The sequence below is a fragment of the Stigmatopora argus genome, chromosome 1 (genome assembly GCF_051989625.1).
Source record: "Stigmatopora argus isolate UIUO_Sarg chromosome 1, RoL_Sarg_1.0, whole genome shotgun sequence".
NCBI lineage: Eukaryota > Metazoa > Chordata > Actinopteri > Syngnathiformes > Syngnathidae > Stigmatopora > Stigmatopora argus.
The window spans coordinates 4,541,007-4,567,736 of record NC_135387.1 but is presented as its reverse complement, the minus strand read 5'-3'; the positions used below and the strand labels follow the sequence as shown (position 1 = coordinate 4,567,736).

General features: G+C 41.2%; 1 protein-coding gene and 1 long non-coding RNA gene across 3 annotated transcripts in view; one reads left to right on the top strand and one right to left on the bottom strand.

Annotated features, from left to right (window-relative positions):
• Positions 1 to 25,938, bottom strand: part of LOC144079002 (cadherin-4-like) — a 248,095-nt gene extending 222,157 nt beyond the window's left edge. For both annotated transcript variants that reach the window (XM_077607562.1, XM_077607632.1), the window contains exons 1-2: positions 25,664 to 25,938; positions 24,044 to 24,155 (exon numbers count right to left, since the gene is read on the bottom strand). In XM_077607562.1, coding sequence (XP_077463688.1) covers positions 24,044 to 24,155; positions 25,664 to 25,720 — 169 coding nt within the window. In that variant the 5' untranslated portion in view covers positions 25,721 to 25,938. The remainder of the gene's footprint in view (positions 1 to 24,043; positions 24,156 to 25,663) is intronic.
• On the top strand, positions 5,262 to 8,892 carry LOC144079424 (uncharacterized). Its single transcript, XR_013301527.1, has 3 exons — positions 5,262 to 5,435; positions 8,078 to 8,143; positions 8,754 to 8,892. It is a non-coding gene; the product is annotated as an uncharacterized LOC144079424 (long non-coding RNA).
• Positions 25,939 to 26,730: the final 792 nt, after the last annotated feature.

Genomic DNA, 26,730 nt, shown 5'->3' with positions numbered 1-26,730 from the left:
CAGCTTTGAATACCTCTGATGCTCTGAGTTCTTGGCATTTCACAGCCCTCATGGACCATGCAAAGTGCTCAAAGAGGTCTGGGTGTGTTCTACCAACGGTCTTTCCCAATGGTCCGTCCCATAAGACAAGGTCGCCGATCACTTTCACCCTCTGCGGTGCGAGGCGTCCTTCCCGGTGACCGATGAGCAGCTCGACCTGCTTTGGTTTGTGCAGGTCCCCTAAGCTGACATCTGGAAAGAACCTTTTCAGTTCTTCAGGTTTGATAGTCCTATGTACTTTGGCTATTTCTTTCAAGCCATAACACGTGAGTTCATGGGCTCTTTCCGTCCCGGTGGGTGTCTTGATTCTCACTCGGAGCTGATACTTTTTTGTCTTTACTTTCAGGACCATCCCCCAATCACCATGGACCAATAGAGTGATTTTCCCACTTCTGAGGTTGAACGTCTTGGCAGCGCTGTGGGTAATGTAGTTTGTGTCGGACGCAAAGTCAATCAGTGTTCCGATCTGCTGACCTACATTGGTTGTGACTTCGAGCAGCATAAGCATCACTAAGAGTTCCGCCCCTGCGCTATGCTCCATTGCTACAGACTTGTCGGTGCAGAGCGAACTTGTCGGTGCAGAGCGAACTTGCCGAAACATTGGTAAAGACTCTTTTGAATTATTCTGCCGCGTCGGGGGACAGTCCAGACACAAATACACTCCAGGCACTTTTTGCAAGCTCCCAGCCTTTCAACGGCACTCAACTTGTCTTTTGGTTTAAGGTTTTTGAACGTCTTGCAGAAGAAAAGCTTTTCTCTGTGTCCCTCATCCCCACAGACGACACATCCCCCTTTACTCGTGCACTTGGTTGAAGTGTATCTCTTGGGTTCAGTTGGCTTGGGTTCAACTGATCTTTTCTCAGGCTTTTGACATGCTTTAAGCTGCTCGATCCTCTCCAAGACCCCCTCTTGGGCTTTCAGGTACCTTAGGAGATCGTCGAAGTGGTTGCCTGAGGTGACTTCGTTAGCCGGGTTGGTCATGAAGATTAACCAGTCTCTCATTATTGCATCTGGTAATTTACTCTCTATTGAGCTGATTACGAGCGGATTTTTGATGGCTTCAGTGTTGTCGAGTTCTATGAGGTTGTTGAGGGCCTTTTCGATTGTTTGGATCATGTCAATCACTTTCAGGGGTTGGTCTGATGTCAGGACTTTATCCAGGTCTCTAACGATCTCCATGGCTATTGTTGTTTTGTTTCCAAATCTATTTTCCAGTGTCCTGAGTATGTCATGCGGCAGTCTGATAGGTGGACAGGCTTAGTTCTCTGCAGATCCTCCCGTCCACGCTTTCAAGGAGCTGGAGTTTTCTGGCTTCAGTCGAGCCAGTTAGCTTACCTTGTTTCTGAAGACTCCCAGGTATTTTTCCACGGATTGAAATCTCTTTTGGAGCCATAGAATTTGGGTAGGCTGGTGGCCTTAATTTTGAGAAAACGTTGCAGTGCTGGCTGTGCTGCAGGCTGTTTGGAGGGTTCTTTCTCTCATTCCCTCCTCCTCTGACCTTAGCACCTCTAGTTGTTCTGCCCTTCTTTCGTCGAAGATTACTTTTTGTTTTCTTAGGTTTCCCAGTTTCCTAACCAGGATGTCTTTTACTTCTCCTGGGATCCATTTTTCCCATTCCATGAGTCCTGCTGTGAACTCATCTATACGTTTTTTTGCATTGCATACTCGGAGTTCGTAGGCATCCTTATTTGCCGCAGAGACTGGGGTCTCAAGGGCCCTTTCGCTGTATGATTCTGCTTCTTCGATTGCGATCGAGAGCTCGGCTTTACCATATCTATCCCAGAGATTTGATTGTACTGTTCCCCTTACCTCTGTCAGCTTGGTTTCACAGTCCTCTCTGGTCTTCTCTAAGTTCAACTGTTGCTGCTTATCCAATATCACTTCTCTATCTTCCTCATCACCTCCCAGTTCAGCTAGGAGGCCAAGTTCATAATTGCTATTAGTGCAAATTACCTCTCGTGCAAGTATATCGTATTCCTTCAGCAACTTTGATTTTACCAGGTTTCTAGCCTCTTTGACTAGGTACGTGGCTTGATTGGTGAAGGCTCTTTTTGCTGTGGCCCTCTCTCGCTTCAGCATCTCAATTGTCTTACCAGTGGCTTCTTCCGCCATGCTTGCAGTTGTTCTTTTCGATGACTGCGTTGGCTTTGACTTTAATCCTTTGTCTTTGATGCCAAGTTTTCAACTGTCAAGTTGTTGTCTAATTCCCTCAATTTTTGCCCCAACTCGAAAAAAGCCCCAATCTTCTTAACGTATGAACAACTCAAATTCTTCCTCCATTTTACAATTTTATTGAAGTTTATGGTTATAGGAAGTGATTAGTGGGTTTTTTTCTCCCCCCGTGTTGGTTCTGGATGGGGACAGACATATCTTCCGCAATGGTTGACTTGACACACATTTTGGAGTTGCATAGTCCAAGTTTAGACTTTAATCAATTTCAGATTTTGTAGTTTTAGAACTGACCTATTTTTCTACATACAGAGTTACAGCAAGGGGCGGCCCGGTGGGGCGAGTGGTTAGCGTGTCGGTCCCACAGCTCTGGGGTCCTGGGTTCAAATCCAGGCCATGTCCAACGGTGTGGAGTTTGCATGTTCCCTCCAGGCCTGCGTGAGTTTCCTCCGGGTATTCCGGGTACTCCGGTTTCCTCCGATATTCCAAAAAAACTGCATGGTAGGCTGATTGGACACTCTAAATTGCCCCTTGGTATGGGTGTGACCGTGAATGGTTGTCCGTCTCCTTGTGCCCTGCGATCGGCTGGATTTTGATTCAGGGTGTCCCTCGCCTATGGCCCGAAGTCAGCTGGGATAGGCTCCAGCACCCCCCGCGACCCTAATGAAGATAAAGCGGTTCAGAACATGAGATGAGGTGAAATGAGATGAGTTACATCATAGCATACTATATATTTCAATGTTAAATCCCCCATCAAAGTGGAAAAAATATAATAAATAATACAGCAATGCACATACCTGATACACCACAATAATATTTGACTATGTAATCTCACAAATTTTAGGCGAGAAATTGTAAAAAGATCAACAATTTTAAGGCAATTTCAAGGGGGCAGCTTATACGCGCAGGCTGCTTATATGCGAGTAAATACGGTACATATATTTACAAAATTAAATGGTTCAAGGAGTTTTTTTTCAAAACTTGGATTTTTTGTAAATAGAATATTTAACATTGAATTAGTATAATTTGTTTTCAAAAATCTTTAATACTAGTCACTATAAACCAACCAAAGACTCATTGAAAGCACCTCAGTTCAAACATGAAATTGCTGAAGGGGTTGGTCTAGCTTTAGTCTCTTGCTCTCCCTCTCTGTTTTGCTCACTCGCTCGCTCTCTCTATCATCAGTCACTTGGAGCCCTGTGGCCAATTGATGCTTGCTCTTGGTGGTGAGTTCACAAGTGCAAGGGGATGCATGATGGGTGCGCAATGGCATCCTGAATGTAAAAAGTTGTGAAATGGGTTATCTAGCGTCGCTGTTACTGGAAGGTGTATACCTAATGAGTATGGCATACATGACTGCTTTAGAAAATGGAATATATAGAAAGCATTGCAGCATTTCTTTGTTGTATTTGTAAACTTTACCTCTTTTTATGTTTTGAAATTTGGACAAACCATTGTTTCTTGGGTTAATAATTTAGATTTCAAAGTGTTTTGTAACCTGAAAAATTCACATGTTGAAGCATTTATAAGTAAAGTGGAGTACATACACAGAGATGAACATTTTGAAAAGAAACAGATAGGAATACCTCCATTTCATAACTTTTAACTAGATCAGTCAGGTCTAAATGCTAATGCTGCATTAATATTTTTTTCTTTTGTAATTGCAGTATTTTATTACTATTATCAGTCAATTGGCATTTGATTAATTGGGGGAACTAATTCTAGTCCTGTAAGAAGTATTTGAATACCTCTGCCATTTAAATAATGTATTAACACACTCAAAGGGGTGTTTTTCAGATTCATCTTCATGTGACATGGCCAAACTATGCTTCATCATTTATTTATTTTTTAATTTTTTTTAAAGTTGCAATCAAAATACAATCATACAAGAACACACATTCAGGGCTCCCTGCTTGGTTGTACAATATTTTTTTGGCATGTATTAGTGTTCTGGTTGCAAGGGAAGGACAGCCCAATTTGTCAAGACAGAGCATGGAGCTAATCAAACAAAAGAAGTGCCTTCCAAAGTTAATATGAGCCAACAAACAGGACACCTCATTCATTAGTCTCCCTCTGTGGGATAAATAATTTCTCTAATATGTACAAAAAACGAGCCTGACGCAAAAAGAAAGAAAATGTTCCACTGTTTTGTTTGGTGAGTTTACTTAAAAACTGTTAGGTGTTAGTTTTGGGGGGTGTAGTTTGGGTTTTTGTAATCTTGGATTTTTCACCTTGTGATTTTTGTAAGTGCCCATTGAGTTCACTTGTTGCTTCCCGCCCCGGGTGTCTCTCCTGCCTCCTGCCTCTCGTGTCAACCAGGTGTTTCTGATTGTCTCATCAACCCATGTCTGTCTATGTAAACCGGGGATGTCCAAACTATTCCACAAAGGGCCGCATTGGGTGCGGGTTTTCATTCCAACCCATCAAGACGACATCTTTTCACTTCTTGTTTTCTGCAGAAATCTCATTGGTCAAAGTGTCACTGCTGGATTGGTTGGAACAAAACGTTTTGGAGATTTGGGAGGAAAGTGGTGTACCCTGAGAAAACCCACGCAAGCCCGGGGAGAACATGTCAAGCTCCACACAGTGAGGACTCACCTAGAATTGAACAATCGACCCCAGAACTGTGAAGCCGATGCGCTAACCCCTCGGCCGCCGGGCCGCCTTGTGTGCAGAATCAGTATTATAAATAATATGGTCCATACCATGATTTTTTTCATTCTTTCTTCCATATCAGCAAGCGTTATTTCTATGTTTGCTTAATCTCACTGGAGTATTCGAGGTTATAGAATTCAAGAGATTTATTTTGTGCATATTATATATCACACTATGTTAAAAGCCTTTGATAACCTAGTTAACTGAGAGAAAGTGGGCACAAAAACTCAAAAGGGCTGGAAGATCGATTTTATGAAGAACTGACGAACAGCAATGATCTTTAAATATACTCTGTGAAGAAACTCTCCAGTAGGAGAATTGCAACAAACTCTTTTTGCTCAAATGCCGCCCTTGTCTAATAATTTTCTCTCCTTCACTCAGGGTTTCTGCCTAGGGCGCACTTCAGCATGAATCTCCCTTCACTCTGTCTCGTTGCCCATGTGCTGAATCAATTCTTAATAGACCATCTGAAGCCTTCCTCTACTACACCTTTCATTTCCACCCCTCAAAGCTGCTGGGCAAATTAGCCTGCCAAGAGTATGAGAGTGTGCAAGAAGCAGAAGAAAGCAAAGGTGAAAAAAACCCTTCACCTACAATTAAATTAACAAATCTCTGTTCTTAATTAATAAGTGAATTACAAGTAGGTTTAGTGGTATGAGACGTGACTGACATGGCAAGTGCTTCTTTATTTGTCATGGCTGTTGCAAATGAAAGCTATCTTAAAACTACCTAAAGAGCTTCCAGGAAGAAGTGTTGCTGTCTCTCTCTTTGTTTAGTTCCTCCTTCCATAGTATTTTACATCCGTCATTTCTTTCATACCCTTGCTTGTTCTTTACTCCAACTACAACCATTCTACTTTCTTTTCCCCCACAATATCCCTGCATTTCTTATATACAATTTACTAGCTATGAATCACTCGATATGCCTTCTAATGAGGTGTAGGATTGACAGCTGGAATAAACCATATGTTTGTATTCATTTCCTGGCTGTGTTTTCATTAATTATTAGAGATTAGAGAAACTGCATGCATGAGTCCATGTAGATAATCCCCGAGATTGCATAATAATTTGTGTTTATGGATTTTCTTAATTTTCAGATTCTACAAAGTCAATTAAACATTGATTAAGTCCATTGCAATGAAGTAAACATTGTGCCAATCATACAAAAAGCCTTAATTTAAAATATCTCCATCCTGCGTAAAGCCCCACACTCTATTTCATTTCTAACATAAAGCAGATCTTATTTTGGTAGTCCTCTTGCTCCTTTCTCCGGCACCCTGGCAGGAACTTGTTCCCTTGATGGCTACCAGATTTTTTTTTTGTTTTTGATCATTCTCAGACTTAGAGAAATACAACTTCTTTGCTTCAACAGTCTTCCATGCCCAGAGGAGGTTGGTAGGGCTTTTATTACTCTCATGCTTTGGCTCTTCTACTGATGTGCTGCAAAAGACATTTGACAGACATACTGTGGCTGGCTAAAAGAAAGACATTCTGGCTGTGCAGTTAAAGACATCTGCCTTTGAAAGCCTGAAACGATTATCACAAGTTGTGAGAGAACTTAACCAAAAGCACACTCATTCTGCTTGCATTGCTAAATAGAAATTTTTATTGGTCAGCATTGGTCCCTCACAGTGACAAAGTGGTAAAGCATGATTACTTTATTGTGAAGCGTTTAACGCTAACAACAGGATGAATCTACAACTTTATAGCTTTATATGTATTTTATTTAATATTTTGCTACGGTATTTTCTGTCACATTTTTTTTCATAGTTTGGCTGGGCCTCCGACTAATACTCAAGTGTGATTTATATATATATATATATATATATATATATATATATACATATATATATATATATATATATATATATATATATATATATATATATATATATATATATGTATATATATACTCTCTGACCACTGACAGCCTTTTTAATAGTCATCTGAAAAAGTGTCATGTTAACAGATACCTATTTAATCTGTCATTCTCCGTTTTATTATTGTTACTTTGACATGTTTTGTCTGGTTCCTGAAAAATAAGAACATTTCCCTCCCAAATGTGCAAGTTGTACTCCAGTGCGATTTATGTTTTGTGTTTCCTCTTCTATACAGTACTGTCAATACAAGAAGACAATATCTGTATCTACAGTATTGCAGCGGATTGTTAAATTACATTATACTGTTTCATAGAATGGGCTTGATGACATCCATTTTCACTCCAATGATTAATCATAAAAATCAAAACATTTCTTGATATGAATCATAAAACATTCTGCAAAGAGAGCAAATCCTACCGGGATGATTGGTTTTACCCTTTTATTAGCCTTCTGTACCATCAGCCAGGACACATGAGGCACGTCATTTTCCTCTGATTAATTGCGTTATGTTGTGTCCTTTGACCCCAGGTCCTCCATCCTTTTTCTTCTGCTTCCCTTGATTCCCCTTCAAATGAATGCTAAATATAAGGAATTAATACGGTCCATTCATAGGGAGTTCAAGACTCAATTAGTGATTAGCATACAGTAATGACTCGTGGGGCCTTCATTGTAACTTTCATCCTGCCTTAACTAAGGTAAAGGATATCAAAGCAAAGAGAATAACATATGAGGTTGTATGCTTCTGGATTAGCTGTGCCCACAGTCCAAAAGGGATCAAATGAAGTTCCATTGGTTGATTAGATCTCATCTCATTTAATTGTCTGTACCGCTGATCCTCATTAGAGTCGCGGGGGGTGCTGGAGCCTATCCCAGCTGACTACCGGCCCCAGAGGCGGGGGACACACCCTGAATTGGTGGCCAGCCGACCGTAGGGCACAAGGAGACGGACAACCATGCACACACCCATACCTAGGGGCAATCTAGAGTGTCCAATCAGCCTACAATGCATGTTTTTGGAGTGTATGAGGAAACTGGTGTACCCAGAGGAAACCCACACAGGCCCGGGGTGAACATGCAAGCTCCACACAGATGGACATGACCTGGATTTAAACCGAGGACCCCAGAGCTGTGAGGCCGACGCACTAACCACTCATCCACTGGGCCGCCCTTGGTTGATTAGATATGTGTTATAAATAGACATTAGCTGTGCTGGTGGGATCTCAGACAAAAATCTTAGTTATGCATAGTAACAGTGGAAACCATATTTATTGTTTCACAGGAGTGCTGAAAAGACCTCTCACAGTAAATTGTTGCTGTCATTTTGCTGTGTTTTAGGACGGCTCCTGGCTCGAGAGATGCCGTGGCAATTGTTGACTCATCACTGCATTAATTGTCTTCACAGTGAGTTCATATCTAATTGAATCAATTAGGCTGTAATTAAAATGCTGCCATTGCTAAACTGAGGCAATGGGGGTGTAAGAAGCTAGTGGGCAGGAAGAGGAAGCCAGCACCGGTTTGGGCTAAAGCCAAAAAATGTACTTGGAGCAGTGGAAATAAAAAGAAGAGGATTACCATTTTGTTTTCTCACAATGAATTCTAAATTGCTTTAGTCTTTGCAAGCACAAAACCTTAAAAAGTCTGATAGAGAGCTTAACACAGGCTTAACCTTAATCCTAAAAGAAATAATAAAATTCAGATGTAAACATTGTAGTTTTTATTAATGAAGGTAAAAAGTTTGAAAAAAAATGATTCATCGTTTAGAAATTGTATACCACAGGGAAACTATTATAAGTGAGGTTTGCAAATTGTAGGCCTATGGGATAATAGTGTTTATGAAAATGAATCAAGGAATCAAGGAAATCAAGGAAAATGGTCAATCCTACATTCAGCTGACTTTAACCCTTTAATCACAGAGCACTCAAAAAGGCAGCTTGAATGCATTTCTTTGGAGTATGTGTTTACCTGCAGGAAGGAGCCCAATAGCTGGTAATTTCCTTTTGTCATTTTACAGCCTTCACAGTCTATACACACCATCTGCGCATTAAAGTGCGAGAGTTCAAGCGCAGCTTTTAAATGACCTGAATGTCTTTGGGAGAGCCATAACCTTCGTATTGTAGGACCCCCAAAGGCCTGTCAGACCAAGGTAGGAGGTCTCTTAATATACCAAACAGATGACAGGGATACGGTGTTCAAACACCCCATGGAGTAACTCAATCTGCAGGAAGTCGCCCCCCAATATTTTCTCTCTAATCTTAGCTTCTTTTGTCCCTTCTTTTAAAAACAAAGTGAGGAGCTGTCAAAAAACTCATTAAAAATAATGGGTTCCACCTGCTTGTTTTATTTGTTCCTTCTTTCCTATCATCTCCTGCTTGCCTTTCTAATGAGCATATTGGAAAAGGCTGGAGGACACTTGCTAGCTCAACACGCACAGCACGTTCAAGCTTATACCACAAACAAACATAAAAAGAGCTATTTACATTAATTTTACAAAGTATTGGTAGCCAGGGAATTGAAGATTTGAACCTAACATGGCTAACACCCTTCAGAGAGATCAATTCGGGTTCAACGAGTGAGCGCATGTGTAAAATGTTTATATGTGCATGCTTATAGGTCTGTATAGAACAGGGGTGGCCAACTCCGGTCTTCGAGAGCGGCTATCCGGTCTGTTTTCCATGTCTCCCTCCACCAACACACCTGAATCAAATCATCAGGATCGGTAACAAGCTTCTGGACGGCTTGCTGATGAGTTGATTGTTTAATTCAGGTGTGCTAGAGGAGGGAGATATGGAAAACACACCGAATAGTGGCTCTCGAGGACCGGAGTTAGCCACTCCTGGTATACATCCTACAGGGTACGTGCGACCAATCCTGGGCATATTCTGCATTTAAGGCAGCATATACAAGGAAAATTGAGGAGCACTTCGCAGGAAATAACCCAAAGAAGATGTGGCAGGGAATACAACATATTACCAATTACAATGACAATAATGTGTCTGTTAACGCAGATGCCTCACTAGCAGAGGAACTGAACCGTTTCTTTGCCCGCTTTGAGACTGACAAATCAGACCCAGTCTCAACACATCCACCACCACCCTGCAGCAGTACACTGGAGCTTCCGGAACATGAAGTGAGACAGGTACTGTGGACTGTGAACACCAGGAGGGCTGCAGGCCCTGACGGAGTACCTGGGAAGGTGCTCAAAGCCTGTGCTGACCAGCTGACTGGTGTTTTCACAAAGATCTTCAATTGTTCCCTGCAACAATCCATCATCCCACTCTGCCTGAAATATGCCAACATTATCCCTGTCCCTAAAAAGACAACCATTGACAGCCTGAATGATTAAAGGCCTGTTGCACTTACGCCTGTGATCATGAAGTGCTTTGAAAAGTTGGTCGCCCGCCATATCAGGGTTACAATCCATCCATCAGTTGACCCTCACCACTTTGCCTATAGAGCAAATAGGTCCACTGAGGGCGCCATCGCCGTAGCTCTACACACAGCACTGAGCCACCTGGAGCACCATGGAAACTACGTGAGGATGCTTTTCATTGACTATTGCTCAGCCTTCAACACTATAATACCGGACATTCTGTCTGAAAAACTCTCCCACCTAGGACTATCCTCTTCCATCTGCTACTGGATTAACAACTTCTTAACCAACCGTCCACAAACTGTTAGACTTGGTCCCCACCTCTCTTCCTCCATTACACTGAGCACTGGCTCCCCTCAAGGCTGTGTACTGAGTCCTTTTCTGTACTCCCTGTACACATACGACTGTACACCGACGCACCAGTCTAACTCCATCATCAAATTTGCCGATGACACCACTGTGGTTGGACTCATCTCAGGAGGGGATGAGTCGACCTACAGAGATGATGTCAAAAAACTGTCTTCGTGGTGTTTGGTGAACAATCTCACACTAAACACCACGAAAGCAGATCTGCCCCCACTCCTCATAAATGGAGTATGCATAGACAGGGTCCAGTCCTTCAAATTCCTGGGGGTCCACGTCACGGACAAGCTCTCATGGTCTATCAACGACACGGCAATGGTGAAGAAGGCCCAGAAGCGATTCCATTTCCTGAGGGTACTCAGGAGGAACAACTTGGACACGAAGCTTCTGGTAACCTTCTATAGAGCCACTGTGGAGAGCATCCTGGTATACTGCATTACAGTTTGGTACGCTGGAAGCACGGCAGCAGACAGAAAGGCCATCCAGGGGGTGATCAACACTGCCCAGAAGATCATCGGCTGCTCTTTGCCCTCACTGGAGGACATTGCCAGCCCTCGCTACCTCAGCAGAGCCAGGAACATTGTCAGGGACCAATACCACCCTGGTCACAACCTGTTCCAGCTGCTGCCCTCTGGCAGACGCTACAGGTCTCACAAAGTACGGACAAATAGACTTAAGGACAGTTTTTTTCCCACAGCCATCAGGACTCTGAACTTGAGCCAGCACAACACACAATCCCTTCTGTGCAATAACTTCTGGGTGTGCAATAACAATGTGCAATATCTTAGAAATCTGTGCAATATTTTAGAATCTGTGCAATATTTCAGAATCTGTGCAATATTTTAGAATTCTGTGTAATATTTTAGAATTCACCTAGCCGGGATGTGACTTTTTATACTCTTATAATACTATTTATGTTTTTTTACTGGGAAAACACACTTTGAGAAGCTTGGAGTAGAACCACCAATTTCGTTATACGCTGCTGTGTATGATGACAATAAAGGCTTTTGATTTGATTTGATTGAATTCATAGTCGTTTCAAAGTTTCAGGTAGAAACCTCAAACAGCAAAAATAGTACAAGATAGAAGTCCACATCGGGCAAGGTCGATCTCATCTTTGTCACAAGCCATTTTGTAGTTATGTAAGAATGAAATTCGATGTCTGATCTCATCTCATCTTCTGAACCGCTTTATCCTCAATAGGGTTGTGGGGGGTGCTGGAGCCTATCCCAGCTGTACGAGGCCAGAGGCAGGGGACACCCTGAATCGGTGGCCAGACGATCGCAGGGCACAAGGAGACGGACAACCATGCACACTCACACTCATACCTAGGGGCAATTTAGAGTGTCCAATCAGCTTACCATGCATGTTTTTGGAATCAGGGAGGAAACCGGAGTACCCGCAGGAAACCGACGCAGGAACAGGGAGAACATGCAAAGTGAATTGTGATATGCTTTGTATAAAAAAGGGTCTTCAATTATTGTAGTGCATGAGGACGATTGGTAGATAAAAGCTATAGGAATATGCTTTAGAGGGCATATTTCGAGTCTACCATCTATTTCTGTATACTTTGTTGGTATGGAAACCTTGCAATAACGGTCAAGAACCCTCGAGGGGGAATGGTACACATTGCTTACAGAGTGGCTGGAGTGAATTTTAACTGCCTAGATCAGGATTTTCACAATCAGATGCAGAAGGAAAGCAGCAACCATCCAAGTGATCAGTCCTACCCCTTGAATAAGGAATACTCGCTTCCTCTGGCTTTTGCTTATCCGTTACAAACTGTCGCAGTAAGATTTCCACTGACTATATCTTATTTATTTTATTTGCAATTTTAACCTACGATTTTTAATATGCTTCATTCATTATTTCTACATACCGTTGATCCTCACAAGGGTCGTGGAGGGGTGCTGGATCCTATCCCAGCCAACTAAGGACACCAGGTGGGGGACACCCTGAATTGATGGCCAGCCAATCGCAGGACGACCATTCATCCTCACACTCTTATATAGGGGCAATTTAGTGTGTTCAACCAGCCTCCCAAGGAAGTTAAAGTTAAGTTAAAACACACTCAAATTCTTCAGGGCCCATTAAAAACAAATAATAAATTATATTTTAAAAATAATTTGGCAAATTTGATTTTTTATGCTCCTTCTGATGTAAAGGACCGCGCCAATCATCACCCCAGGTTACGTTTAATGCCAGGGAATTAACTAAACATTTAATTTGCTGTTTTGGCAGGTCACTCACTCCATGGTGTGGCTTTTTGACTCTCACAGTTTAAAATTTTTGCTCTTTGTTTCTAACTTGTATATAGCAGTTCCCCACATTAGATATTTGAAAAACAAAGTGCATTCTATTTTGTAGTGGCCTAGTATGGCATAATTTTTGCAGGAGGTACAATTTAAAAAAAATATATATATATATATATATATATATATATATATATATATATATATATATATATATATATATATATATATATATATATGTATATATATGTATATATATATATATATATGTATATATATGTGTATATATATATATATATATATATATATATATATATATATATATATATATATATAAATCTTATATATTTTTTAATTTTTTAAATTGTACCTCCTGCAAAATTTATGCCATACTAGGCCACTGCAAAATAGAATGCACTTTGTTTTTCAAATATCTAATGTTTGCTATACAATATTGCTGTACTTGTTTTGAATGAATGTACTTGTCATTTCATGGCATGTCTGTGAACTGCTATGAAACAAATCACTCTAGAAGGGAAATCAAATGATGTTGATTGAAAAAACAAAACATTTTATTGTTATATTAAATTCTCATCTTAAATTTGGATGTATATTTATTTTTCATTTGTAGATTTTAATTTAGAAAGATATGGGGATATCTTATTATTATGTTTTTTTATTCAAGAAGGGGGAAGACAGTAATTGTTCTCTTTTTATCGTTTACATTTAAAAATGTTTTTTTTTTTAAATGAATAATGAGAATTATTTTTTCTTTACATTCAGGCTGTATCCCACGTTTTGGGCCCTGGCAAATGTGCACCAGTATATACGCCATTAGGTTTTCAATCTATATCCTTGATTTTAGAGTCAATAAGTGTAAATGTAAGATAAATACTATTTAGTAGGCGGCTGAGATCTGATGTCAATTGAGCCCAAGATGCTTCCATGTTGGGCTCTTTCTCTCTCTCTCTTGTTGTTCCCATTTTTTTTCTAGCAACTGAGTTGAATCTGCCAAGTTTTTGATTAACACGCAAGTAAAACAGTGTGAAAACAAAAGTAAAAGAGCATATTTTTTAGAACTGAACTGAAAGTCTTCACATTAGTTTGTACATGTCTTTAAGGTTTACCTCAGAAATGTTGACAGCAAAAGTGCACATCCATCATCTGCTTACAGGTGTTAACACTGAAAACCTCCATAACACCCACCCTCCATTCAACCCCAAAACTGCCTATGTGTAGCCTCATAAATCACTAACGTCTAGACTAGGAGAGAAATAAAACGCCTGGCCATGTGTCTAAATCATCTAAATGAGCCTGTCTGGAAAACCCATGTAGCATTCTTTGAAATAATTTAACGCATACAGTACAATGCATTGTGACTGATATGCCTAATGAGGATACAGGATATTCCTATATATATATAACAGGTGTCAAACTGGTAGCCCGGGGCTAGATCTGGCCCAGCACATCATTTAGTGCGGCCCACGAAAGTAAAATAAGTGTGTCATCTTCATGTTTTATGATAATACTCAAATAAAGATCATAAAGTCGATAAGTCAACAACCTAACCCTTACCCTAACCCCTAGTCATCCATTCATTTTCGGAACCTCTTTTCCTCACAACGGTCATGGGGGGTGTTGTAGCCTATCCCAGCTGATTTAGGACCGGAGGCGTGGGACACTCTGGATCGATAGCCAGACGATTGCTGGGCAGGTTTGAATAAAAACATATTGCAAATACATTTAAAAAATTTAAAATGCTCAAAATATTTGGGCTAATTTTAATCTAATTTTACATCTGACACAAAGTTCTGGGGTGCCCTGCCTGGTGCCCATAGTCAGCTGGAATAGGCTCCAGCTCCCCCAGCGACTCTTTGATGAATGAATTTTAATATATAAATGATATATCGACTATCAGAAGAGCTGTCAACTCATTAGTTCTTTACCACTAAACCATAACTATGACATGGCCCGCGACAAAATATGGGTTTGACAGCCCTCCTGAAATAGATTCTCAAATTAGCCAAAGAGCATAAAATAGCCAAGTAATTTTGGATGTATCCCTTTGATTCTACCAGCCATTCATCTTAAAGACAAAATTGGATACCCCTTCCCCCAAAAAAACCTCAAAATCTAAGAAGGAACGGAATTTCCAAAAGATTAAGAGGCCTGGTGCCTTATTTCAGATTATTTGAACAATAACATCAAAAGCATCACCTTCCTCCGAATTTGACCTGATTTTTCCATTTCTATATTATTGTATGTTCTCATCTCATCTCATTTTCTGAACCGCTTTATCCTCATTAGGATGGCAGGGGGTGCGGCAGCCTATCCCATCTGACTCCGTGCCAGAGGTAGGGGACACCCTGAATCGGTGGCCAGCCGATCGCAGGGCACATTGAGACGGACAACCATGTACACTCACACCTATACCTAGGGGCAATTTAGAGTGTCCAACCATGCACGTTTTTGGAATGTGGGAGGAAACCGGAGTACCCAGAGGAAACCCACGCAGGCCTGGGGAGAACATGCAAACTCTACACAGCTGGACGTGACCTGGATTTGAACCCAGGACCCCAGAGCTGTGAGGTCGACGAATATCTTGCAAGATTGACAGTCATCATTGAGGTTTCCTAAAGATAAACATACAGACAACCATACAGGCAAGCAAACAGGTATATGATACCAAATCCATGAACCTCCATCTACTGACAGGGGTAATAAAATGTTAATTGAAAAGAATGTTAGTAAAAACAATATTATTCCTTCTCTCATTTTCCAAACTGCTTATCCTCACAATGGTCACCATTATTAAGAAAAATACACTTATAGGTGTAGTGGTTAATTGGCCTGACTTGGATTCCCACACAGTGGCGGTATGATTGTGAGTGCAAATGTTTGTGTTTCTCTCTATGTGCCCTATGACTGGGCAGGTGAATAGTTTAGGGTGTAGTCCGCCTTTCATCCCATATAGACTGTGATAGGCTCCAACACCCGGTGACCCTGCCAGGATAAGTGGTGCCAAAGGTTAATGAATGAATAAAATACGCCCTAGTATTGGCCCCAAATAACACATTCCAAATTATTTGACTCATTAACTGCCAGGGCCACAATCGACGTCCAAATCATAAAATGGGAGGACTGACTCATGTTTAAGTGCCTTTGAAGACACAAGGCTGGCAGCAAATGATTCCTGCCAACCTCGCCTAGTCAAAATGGATTGGACATTTGGAACTGTCAATTTCAGTCATTGAGTCTCTCTATAAAAGATTATCTTGCCTGGCTTGCAGATGTGGTAGCTCCAGCACCCCCGCGGTTCAAAAATGAGAACTTCTCTAAAGTCATACCTGCAGTAAATGACTCAATGCAGGCAGGAAAAACTATTGGGAACTGAGTACTGAAAGTTAAGCTTTTTGTGCCAAATGCTGACTTTACCATATGTGCACTACTTCATCCAATGTATGTGATTCTGCTTCAATACAGTGATTGTGCATTGGCATATTACCAAGAACGTGAAGGAAAATATATAAAACATATTTCCTTAAAATGCGAACATGTGCCTATGTGTGTTCACGAACACATTTGCTTTCATAATTCTATTGATCCAGGGAGAGGAAGGTCTGTGAGAGTTCGACATGCACAAAGATTGTAACTTTCACTTGCCTTTCCGGAGAAAAGATTATTGATTGTTTAGCAATTTACTGCCCCATTGCAATTCTGTGCAGGTTGCATTTGCATAAAATTCTGCATAAAATACAATATAGCCCAGCTACAAAAATTGGCAGGGCCATTTGTATATGTATATAGTGTATACATTTTATTTGTTTATTAGGACTTTTCCAGACAAATAGAAGGTGAACTCAAATCACTAACCATTATTACAGTAATCCCTTGAATATCCCTTGAAAATGGCAGAAGACAGAAGACTCAGCACTGAAGGAAAAAAAATGGCGGGCAGCGGGCGTTCATCATCTTTTTATCCGAAAATAGAGCTTTCTGAGCGGCCGGGAGCTGTTGTGAGTGTGGATTTTTTGCTTATGCCGTGGCGCTTATTTGAAAACAAAACTTGTTTGGCGAATTTGACGGCAGAGAACATCTGCGGCCCGTGCCCGTGGCGTCGGCCGTAGCGTCAGCGGCCCGTGGCGTCGGCCGTAGCTTCAGAGGCCCCTACCCACAGCGTAGGGCGGGGCTTTGGCGGCCCGTGCCCGCGGCGTCGGCCTGTGATTCGACGGCGAGGTCTGCCCTGGAACAGGCAGCAACAAGTTTTTTGGAAGAAGAGAGTTTTTTGCAAAAACGAACAGAAAATGCCAGGCTTCACACAGATCCCATGTGTGGAGATGCTACTGGCTGGCTTCATGGAAAGGCCAGCCTTAATCAACAAGTTAGACCGCCCTCATGGTTTAAAAAACAAGAACAAAGCCTATGTTATACCAGACAATGGTGTTTTTTAAGTCGTTTTGTTACCTGACATGTTTAATCGGCGAGTACAGTAATCCCGCAAATATCGCTGACAATGGCCATGGCCACAAGAAGACAAAGGACTTGGACTAAAACTCCCTTTTACCATTTTTTTTATTTATATAAAGCGAAGAGGAACTATTTAAAATAGTTAATTTTTTAAATATATACATTATATTTAGTTAATAATACATTACAGTCTTTTGACATGCTTATAGCTGTATTATTTAATAAATATACGCTGTTTGATAATTGTACTTGCGTACTTGTATTTCTGTATGGGGCGAAAACATGTATTGGGGTAGTTATAATGGGGTGATCCTCATTCGCGGTTTTTCGTTTATGTCTGATAAACATTAACCGCGATATTCGAGGAATTACTGTATAGCATACGGATAGATTATTCACACATGGACTCCACATGATTCCACATAACTTTGAACTAGGTTTGGGCGATATGACAAAAATTCTTATCACAATAAAAAATACGTATAAAAGTTGATATCTATTAGTAGGACGATATAGCTAACCATGGTAAAAATAGCTGTTTGTTCCTTACCATCTTCTTCGTCTACTGAACGTTGGTATGGAAATATCGTTCACATCACATCAGCGCCCCCTTCTTTGCTGTGTCCCGGTGGTGTACTTGCAGTTTAATTTTATCTAAAGTTTTTTATTATTATTGTTTTATCGTCCAGGTCTACTTTGAACTCTATCAATGAAAAAAGGCTGATGATGTGGCTAAAGTAAACAAGGTAACAATGTTTTTTTTATTTACATGGTCAGACCTTGAGATACTTGCTTAATGCATTCTGGGACTGAGCTCGTATGTCGATTTACTCGTATCTCAAAGTGTTTTCCATCGAAGTGGACTAAATACAAATTGATTCGTTCCCACCCTCTGAAAAATACACAAAAAAACTGGATATTACAATGGATAAACATGTTTTTATTGGTTGTAATTGACCATCTACTAACAGATTAACAAACAACTAGTGGTTTTGATGTTTAATAATAAAATAAGGCATTATTCAATACAACGCGGATGGGAGAGAGTGAGAGTGAGAGAGAGTGAGAGAGAGAGAGAGAGAGAGAGAGAGAGAGAGAGAGAGAGAGAGAGAGAGAGAGAGAGAGAGAGGAGGGAGGGAGGGAGGGAGGGAGGGAGGGAGGTTTGATGGGAGGGAGGGAGGGAGGGAGTGAGTGAGGGAAGGAGGGAGAGAGAGAGAGAGAGAGAGAGAGAGAGAGAGAGAGGAGAGAGAGAGAGAGAGGGCGAGAGAGAGAGAGAGAGAGAGAGAGAGAGAGACTTGACGAATGCACTCGTAATGTAACATAAACTTTAAATTGAACTGAAATGAACTTAGATTCCTATAGACACTTTAAAAAGTTTTAATCTTACGCTACACTAAATTTAAACCTTCTTGTGCAATAACCAAGGCAAAGAGGTTAATGTATTCCACCGCGGCTTTCGAGGTGAACTTCCTGCTTCTCCATACATATTGTTGTGCATGCTCAGTCACGCGTACACTACTCATGTTTTTCGATTTTTTCGTGCTTAGTATCGATTGTCACCATACGCCTTTTCTTCGCACTACCCTGCATTGCACTGGCATGCTTTGGATCCATTGTGTTTCCCGTAATTCTGCACTGACTAACGCAAAAAAAACCACGGAAAAAAATGCACCTGTGAGCCCAGTGCTCATAGAGATCTTTGCACAAGGGAGATGCTGCGAGAAAGACAGTGCGCTGAAATCATAAGCAGCCTCTCGCGGCTGTCTCGAATGCTCGTATCTCAAAATTTGCCTCATATCTCAAGATAAATATTTGCTCAGAATTTTACTCGTATCTCAAATATCGTATGTCGGGGCACTAGTATGTCAAGGTATTACTGTACAGTATACATCACCCAACCACATACAGTCACATGTGTCCTGACACATTAGCATTTGTGCTACTTGAGTATCTCAAAATATATCCAAATCATAAATTACATTAACCGCCTGTCTAGTTTTTTCTAATCCGAACTGAGGTCATAGGTCTTTCTATCCCATTTTTCCCAGAGGACTAATACTGTACGTATTATGTTTTCATCACGTTTTCTAGACATTGATCTGTTTTCATCACATTTACCATACAAAGATCTGTTTTCATCATCACTTCCTGAGGTTTGCAGACTAAGAAGCAAGATCCCAAAAGAGAGATGACATTTGGGGTCCTGAGTATTTTAAAAGGACGTCATGCACAGTGCGTTTGCTCGCTAAGGGTTACTAAAAATTGTACAAAAGTCATAATTACAGCAACCACACATAGTACATTATTTGTTCATAAAAGTAGTAATATTCCCTATAGTGTTTTAACTACATATTAGATCCAGCCAAGTTCAAATGAGTGTGTAGTTGCTGATCCCTAAAAGCACATATATAATGTATGGCAAAACGCATCATTACTTGTATTGCTCTAAGGCTTATGCAAATATCACTTGTCACTTAGGATGTGTGAACATCAGCAAAAATGTTTCCAAAGCCTTAAAATTTTCAATGCGGTCACCTACATGAATAAAGCAGTGAGAACACATTTGCCAAAGGAGACACTTTGAACACAAAATAATGGCGCTATCGAGACAAGAGAGGGTTACTTGGTTCCTATAGGAACCCTAAAAATGAATGCAGCAAAGGGCATTGTGCTTGTTGTGAAGCACTGTTTCAAGGGACATGTACGTAGTTGTATTTGAATATAAATTGTTGTCAGCCACTGCACAGAGGAACATAATAATAATAATAATAATAATAATAATAATAATCGGACATAGGCCCCTGTTGTCATCATCAACAACAAAAGCCTCCTTGTCACATTACTGCAGTAGCTGTCGGAATGTTTTATTGAATTGAAATTAATTGAATTGAATGCTTTTATTGTCATTATACAAGTACAATGAGATTTAAAGCTTCACCATGAAGTGCACAAATAACAACAACAAACAAACGGACAAATAAATAAGTAACAAATACCAAATAAATAATAAATGAGTAATAAATAAATACATAAGTAGTCACATGATAAGTAGTCAACCACATAAATAAGAAGGGAAGTGCACAAATGACAACAACAAACAGATAAATAATCAATGAATAATAATATAATAAATACATAATAAATAAATAATAACAAAATAAATGCATGATAAATAAATAATAATATAATAAATACATAATAATAAAAAATAATAATAAATAATAATAAATAATTGATAAATAAGTAATACATTATAACTGTAGTAACAAAGATAATTAGAAAATACACAGGTATGTCTTTGCCTGATCACTATAGTAGTAACTCAACTGGTCAAAACACTAAAATTAATCCATTCATTTTCTGAACAGTTTCTCATCACAAGGGTCGTGGGGGCGCTTGCAGCCTATCCCAGTTAACTACGGGCATCAGGCGGGGGACATCCTGAATTGGGGCAAGTCAATCACAGGGCACAAGGAGATGGACAACCATTCACGCTCACACTCATACCTAGGGTCAATTTAGAGTGTTCAGTTAACCTACCCCGCATGATTTTTTGGGATGTGGGAGGAAACCGGAGTACCCAGAGAAAACCCACACAAGCGCGGGAGAACATGAGTTGGGCTTAGGGTTAAAATACATAATAGGCAAAAGGCAAACTCCACACAGTGAGGACCGACCTGGGATTGAACCCTCAACCCCAGAACCGTGAGGCTGATATGCTAACCACTCGTCTGAAACGCTAACCACTCGCCCCCTGGGCTGCCAAAATGCTTAAAAATAATTAAATAATATCCAATGGGTGGCCCGAGTGTTTGGCACGTCGGCCTCACAGCTCTGGACTCTGGTTTCCTCCCGCATTCCAAATGCATGCATGGTAGGCTGATTGGACACTCTAAATTCCCCCTAGGTATGGGTGTGATTGTGCATGGTTGTCCGTCTCCTTGGACCCGCCGATTGGCTGGCCACCGATTCAGGGTGTCCCCAGCCTCTGGCCTGGAGACAGCTGGAATTGGCTCCTGCACCCCCCATGACCCTAATGAGGATAAACCGGTTCAGAAAATGAGATCAGATAATATTTATTCTTTCATTCTTTTCTGAACTGCTTAATCCTCACTAGGGTCACAGGGGGTGCTGGAGCCTATCCCAGGTGACTTCGGGCCAGAGGTGGGGGACATCTGAAATCGGTGGCCAGCCAATCACAAGGCACGAGGAGATGAACAACCTTGTACCTAGGGGCAATTTAGAGTTTATTGTTATATGTTTTTGGATTGTGGGAGGTAACTGGAGTAGCCGGGGAAAACCCACGCAGGCACGGGGATAACATGCAAATTTCCACCCAGGTGGAACGACCTAGATTTGAGCCCAGAGCCTCAGAGTTGTGAGGCCGACACTCCAACCACTCAAGGTGCCGGCCCGCTAATTAAATAATGATCAAAGAAAAATAATCTTGAACGGAGCCAGTGTCTCAGCCAGATGAGCTCTTTAACCATCACATTGAGGGTAGAGTGGCATCCATACCATGTCAGATCTCTGCGCTAGAGGGGATTGCGCATTCCCCCAGGTAGAAAAATAACACACTAGATTCAAAGCACTTTGACATGATAACTCCTTAGGTTCTTTAAGACAACCAACACGAATGCATTGACACATTCTCATTCGGACTGACTCTGCTGCGTTGATGCAAAGTCTTCCATGGAGAGCTTCACCCGGCTGCATAACAACAGCAATGGATTAAATCAAAACACATGAAGTTGCTTATTTATTGTACAAGGCAAAACAAGGTGTGCGCGGGTTTCCACTGATGTGCTGTGAGAAGCAACGGAACGAAAAAAGTGCCGCGGATGCATGTGCATGCCCTAGCCGATAACTTTGGTTTGAAACATTATTATTAAGATGTCCTCTCAGACGCCACACTTTCTTACATTGCCACCCTTACAGTCAATCAAGTGTCTGAAGGGTATACTTCTGTGCACTATTGTGCATGCTTGCATCTGGCACCTGCAGCTTTGATCTCAAACACAGGAAAGTGACATGTAGCTTGGGACCTATGCATGCAGGTGTGTGGTACAGTAAAGATATCCCTTTATGGCCAATGCTGAGAAATGTTTTATTATGGGCATGGGCATGAATTTTTGCATGCAAAATTAATTGCTCATGCAATACGGAGGTCTAATCTAAAAGAAGCCACCAGGATTCCGTCTGACCAGAAGCACAAAATTAATCCACACTTTATTTTGTGTTATAATCATAGGATATGTGGATTTTGAAATGTGCTACAGAACAAGATGAGACAGATTGTGATGGCTGATTTTGGTTCTTTTAGTGTAAACTGAAATCTGGAAATAAAATAATCAAATTGTCATTCTGATGTGACACATTTACCTAATAAATATGACACTCAATTCATTCATATCCCATATATGTTAAACAAAAATATTAAATATTTAATCTGTAGCCTGTAATGCATATTTCAACAAAAACTTTCACAGAGGATTTTTAAGGCAGATCAATATACTGAATGTAGTCATTGGAGTTACCTCATGAAGTGATAGAGTAAATGAAGGTAGTACATAAACAAAACAGCCCTATTACTACAAGACAACTAAGTATTGTGTGAAGCACAACTGCATCTCGTTTTGATCAATTAATGTTAAATTATATAGGATGCAAGGCAGCAACTGTTAGTGATTGTAGTGACACCCCCTGCTGGGCTGACGAATTCACTACCACAAAGAATGCAACCTCACTTCCAGCAAGTATACGCCTGTCATCCAATCTCTCCTAGTGGCCAGACCAGAACAGGCAGAATTTTAAGAGACATCCATCCCGTGTTCCATAGAATCCCCACCCCACAAAAAATAAAAAATGTTGCAGCCAAATGGAGCATAGACTCACCGTCTACATACTTAAGCACACTGTCGAGAGACAGTCAAGACTCTAGACTCGAGACAGTTGACTCCTAGTCAGGACTGTCCGAGCTACAGAGAATGAGGGAAATATACTCTGCTGTTGCATTCAACAATGGCAAGACACAAAAGGGCTATTGTGTGCCCATAGCTAAACAATACAGCTGAACAATGAGGGGAAAAAAGCAAAAGGGATCAATAGAGAATTGCAATTAGCCCACATCGGCAGTAGCAATGCCAGATTAGACACAGGATGTCGATTCCATTCCCTGCACTATCATCTCAAAAACTTGGCGGATTGGCTCTGTAATAGCAGCCACAAACAGAGTCGCTTAAGAAAATGTGATCTGATGGTGACATAGGTTAATTCATTCAGTACTATTCTGTACCGTTTATCCTCACAAGGGTCGCGTGGGATGCTGAAGCCTATCCCAGCTGACTTCAGGCACCAGGTGGACAACACCCTGAAGTGGTTGCCATCCAATCGCACGGCACAAGATGACAGACAACCATTTACGCTCACACTCATACCTAGGGGCCAATTACAGTGTTCAACCAGCCTACTCTACATGTTTTTGCGATCTGGAAAGAAACCTGGGAAAACCCACAACAAGCTCGGGAGAACAAGCAAAATCTACACAGGAAATTCCGGACCTGGGATTGAACCCTCAATCAGCATCGTGAGGCCGACGTGCTGACCACTCACTCACCGGAGCACCTGATAACATATACTGTTAGACTAATTTGTGTGCGTGTTTGTGTGGAACTGGAATTCATGTTTGTCCTGTTGTTGCAGTTTTCATGACTTATATACTGCATGTGACTGAATATAAAAAACGGAAACAAGTAATGAAAAAAGACGGGCCCTGGTTTTAAGCACAGTGCAGCTCTTTTTTTCTCATTTATTCATTAGTTTCAAGAGAAATGTTAAAAGCCCTTTTACCTTTGAAGGTAACCTGTCCTTGCAATATATCCCTTGGAATCAAGACAGAGTAGAAGCTCTGTGAGAAGCCAGGTCGGCAGTGGCCGTCAGAGGAATCTTCGCCATTATTCACCTGAAAAGAAGGGTAACGTGTGAGTCATGAATAATTGTGAATTAATTTTATGTATTTATTTCCTCTGGTCCAGAGGTTGACTTCAAAGCATCATGTAATCTCTGGTATAAAAAACACATAACTAAATGGTGGGATGATGGGATTAACTCTCCGATTCATCAAAATGTAAAGAGTGGTCAATTAAAGACTAGAAGGCAAATGTTCAGGTGCCAGCATGAGACTGCACATAGTGACTAATGAATAGAGCATGCTGCAAATTAAAGTGGCATAAAGAAGTTAACATGCATTGATTTACAAAATTTGCATCTACATATAGGGTGGCCCGGGGGTTGAGTGGTTATCGCGTCGGCCTCACAGTGGGGGACCTGGGTTCAAATCCAGGTCGGCCTGTGTGGAGTGTGAATGTTCTCCCCAGGCCTGCGTGGGTTTTCTCCAGGTACTCTGGTTTCCTCCCACATTCCAAAGACATGCATTATAGGTGGATTGGACACTCTAAATTTCTCCCAGGCATGAGAGTGAGAGTGAATGGTTGTTTGTCTCCTTGTGCCCTGCGATTGGCTGGCCACCAATTCGGGGTGTCCCCCGCCTCTGGCCCGAATTCAGCTGGGATAGGCTCCAGCACCTCCCGCGACCCTAATAAGGATAAAGCGGTTCAGAAATGAGAACTTCTCTAAAGTCATACCTCCAGTAAATGATAAAGCGGTTCAGAAAATCAGATGAGATGAGATGAGCATCTACATATATACACACAGTATGTATTTTTGATATACTGTATTTTAACGTTTTAGCTGCCATTGACGGTGCTGGACTGGGAAAGGCGGGCAGCAAATTATTGGTTAGCCGTGGCAATGAAACATGGACATTCCCAGCCAATTGTTCAAGTTTACAAGAATTGAACGTCTGTAGTGGTCAATGGCAGGCAATGAGTTAACGACCTGGCCTAGGGAATTAAAGCTACTGAATGTGCACCGTCACATTTCAGCTAGACCTTGCGGTTCACGTGAGAACATCCTGTGAAGTGACTAATAAAAAATGCAGGCGAATCACGCCTTAACCATCACATTCTCCAGAAGATAACGACACCCGTGGAAATGAATTATGATTCTGATTTACGAGAAGCAACTTTAAAGGTAGTTTTGATACCTATCAGAGGTTTTAGAATGAAACAATTACAACAAGAGTAAATGACTTAATCTCCGTAGACCGCCGAATTTGTACACACTTGAATGCGTTTCAGCACGGACAGCAGAAACCTACAGGCGACCACTTAGAGCATCACTTTATCTAAAAAAATACATCGTTCATGAACTTACAAACTACTATTCATTACAGCGGTGGTTGGAAGTATCCGCGTGAGAAATCGTCACCAATGAGCGCTCGTGGCCGGCTAAATGATTCTACCCGCTGACTTTCTGCAATGTGCAATATAACGCTTTGAAAAGGCACCATACATCACACTATCACGAGTCGCTTTCTTTTCTTTTCTTTTTTTTAAGAATGAATCTCACCCGAAATATGTGAAGAAGGAGGACCGCTGTCAGCACCAGAGGCAGGTCAGCCCTCATCGCGACGGACGCAGCGAGCGACAGCGAGAGCAACCGAGGACTCTCGAGAAGAGATGGCAAGAGCCCAAATTCTTGTCCGCAAATTCGTCAACGTCTCCACGTCCTTGTTGCCTGCAAGGTTCCGTGTTGGTGGGAGTGCGGCAGCGCCTAAGTTTGCGCGACTCTTGTGTGCAGGTGAGCGCTTGACTCTGCACAAAGGCGCAGTCAGCATCAGACTACCAGCCTCCCTCACAACCTTCACAACCCACACACACCCTACCCCTCCCTCTGAAGACATGCACACAACTCCACAACGCCTCTGTATTAGCTTTTATTTTAAATCCATCTCAACTTTCATCAGAAGGCCTACCTTTGCAAGCGTTTGGTAAATTAAGCTCCTCCAGCAAATTACTTAAGGCTAACGGAGCGTGGTTATGCGTTTCTGATTTATTTTGGGCAATTGGCTGGGGCTTTAAAATGTCAAATTCAAGTAAAACTGACAAATTACACTTGGTGTTATTAATTCACATTACGGTAGCCTAAGTTGCCTACTCCATGTCCCTCAAGTGTAAAGGGCACCTGGGGCTCATTTTTGGAATAACATTTTCCTGTATAATTGAGTGTAGCACCCCTGCAAACATACAATACCGCTTCCTAATGTATACATGTATTGGACAGTATTGTTCTGAAAACAATAACAAATTAATAATTTTATAAAATTTAATTCTGGACAAATTCTCATTGGAATAGGTCACACAGGTCTTTACCACCACAGCATGAACTGGTATCGCCCATGCAAGACTGAAGTGTTATAATGATCTTCATTTGTGGGGGAAAACAAATGAAGATGTGGCAATTCCACCAAAAAAATGAAAGTTGGAAACAATATTTGATTAACTGAAGGAGCAAATTAATGAGCTCTGAGTCTTTGTCAACCCCTTGCTGGATTGTCTCTTTTTGTTATGGTCAAGCTTGTTCATGTCTCGTGGACCTCGTTCCCCTCCTGTGTTTCCCCTCGTATGTTCGTTTTG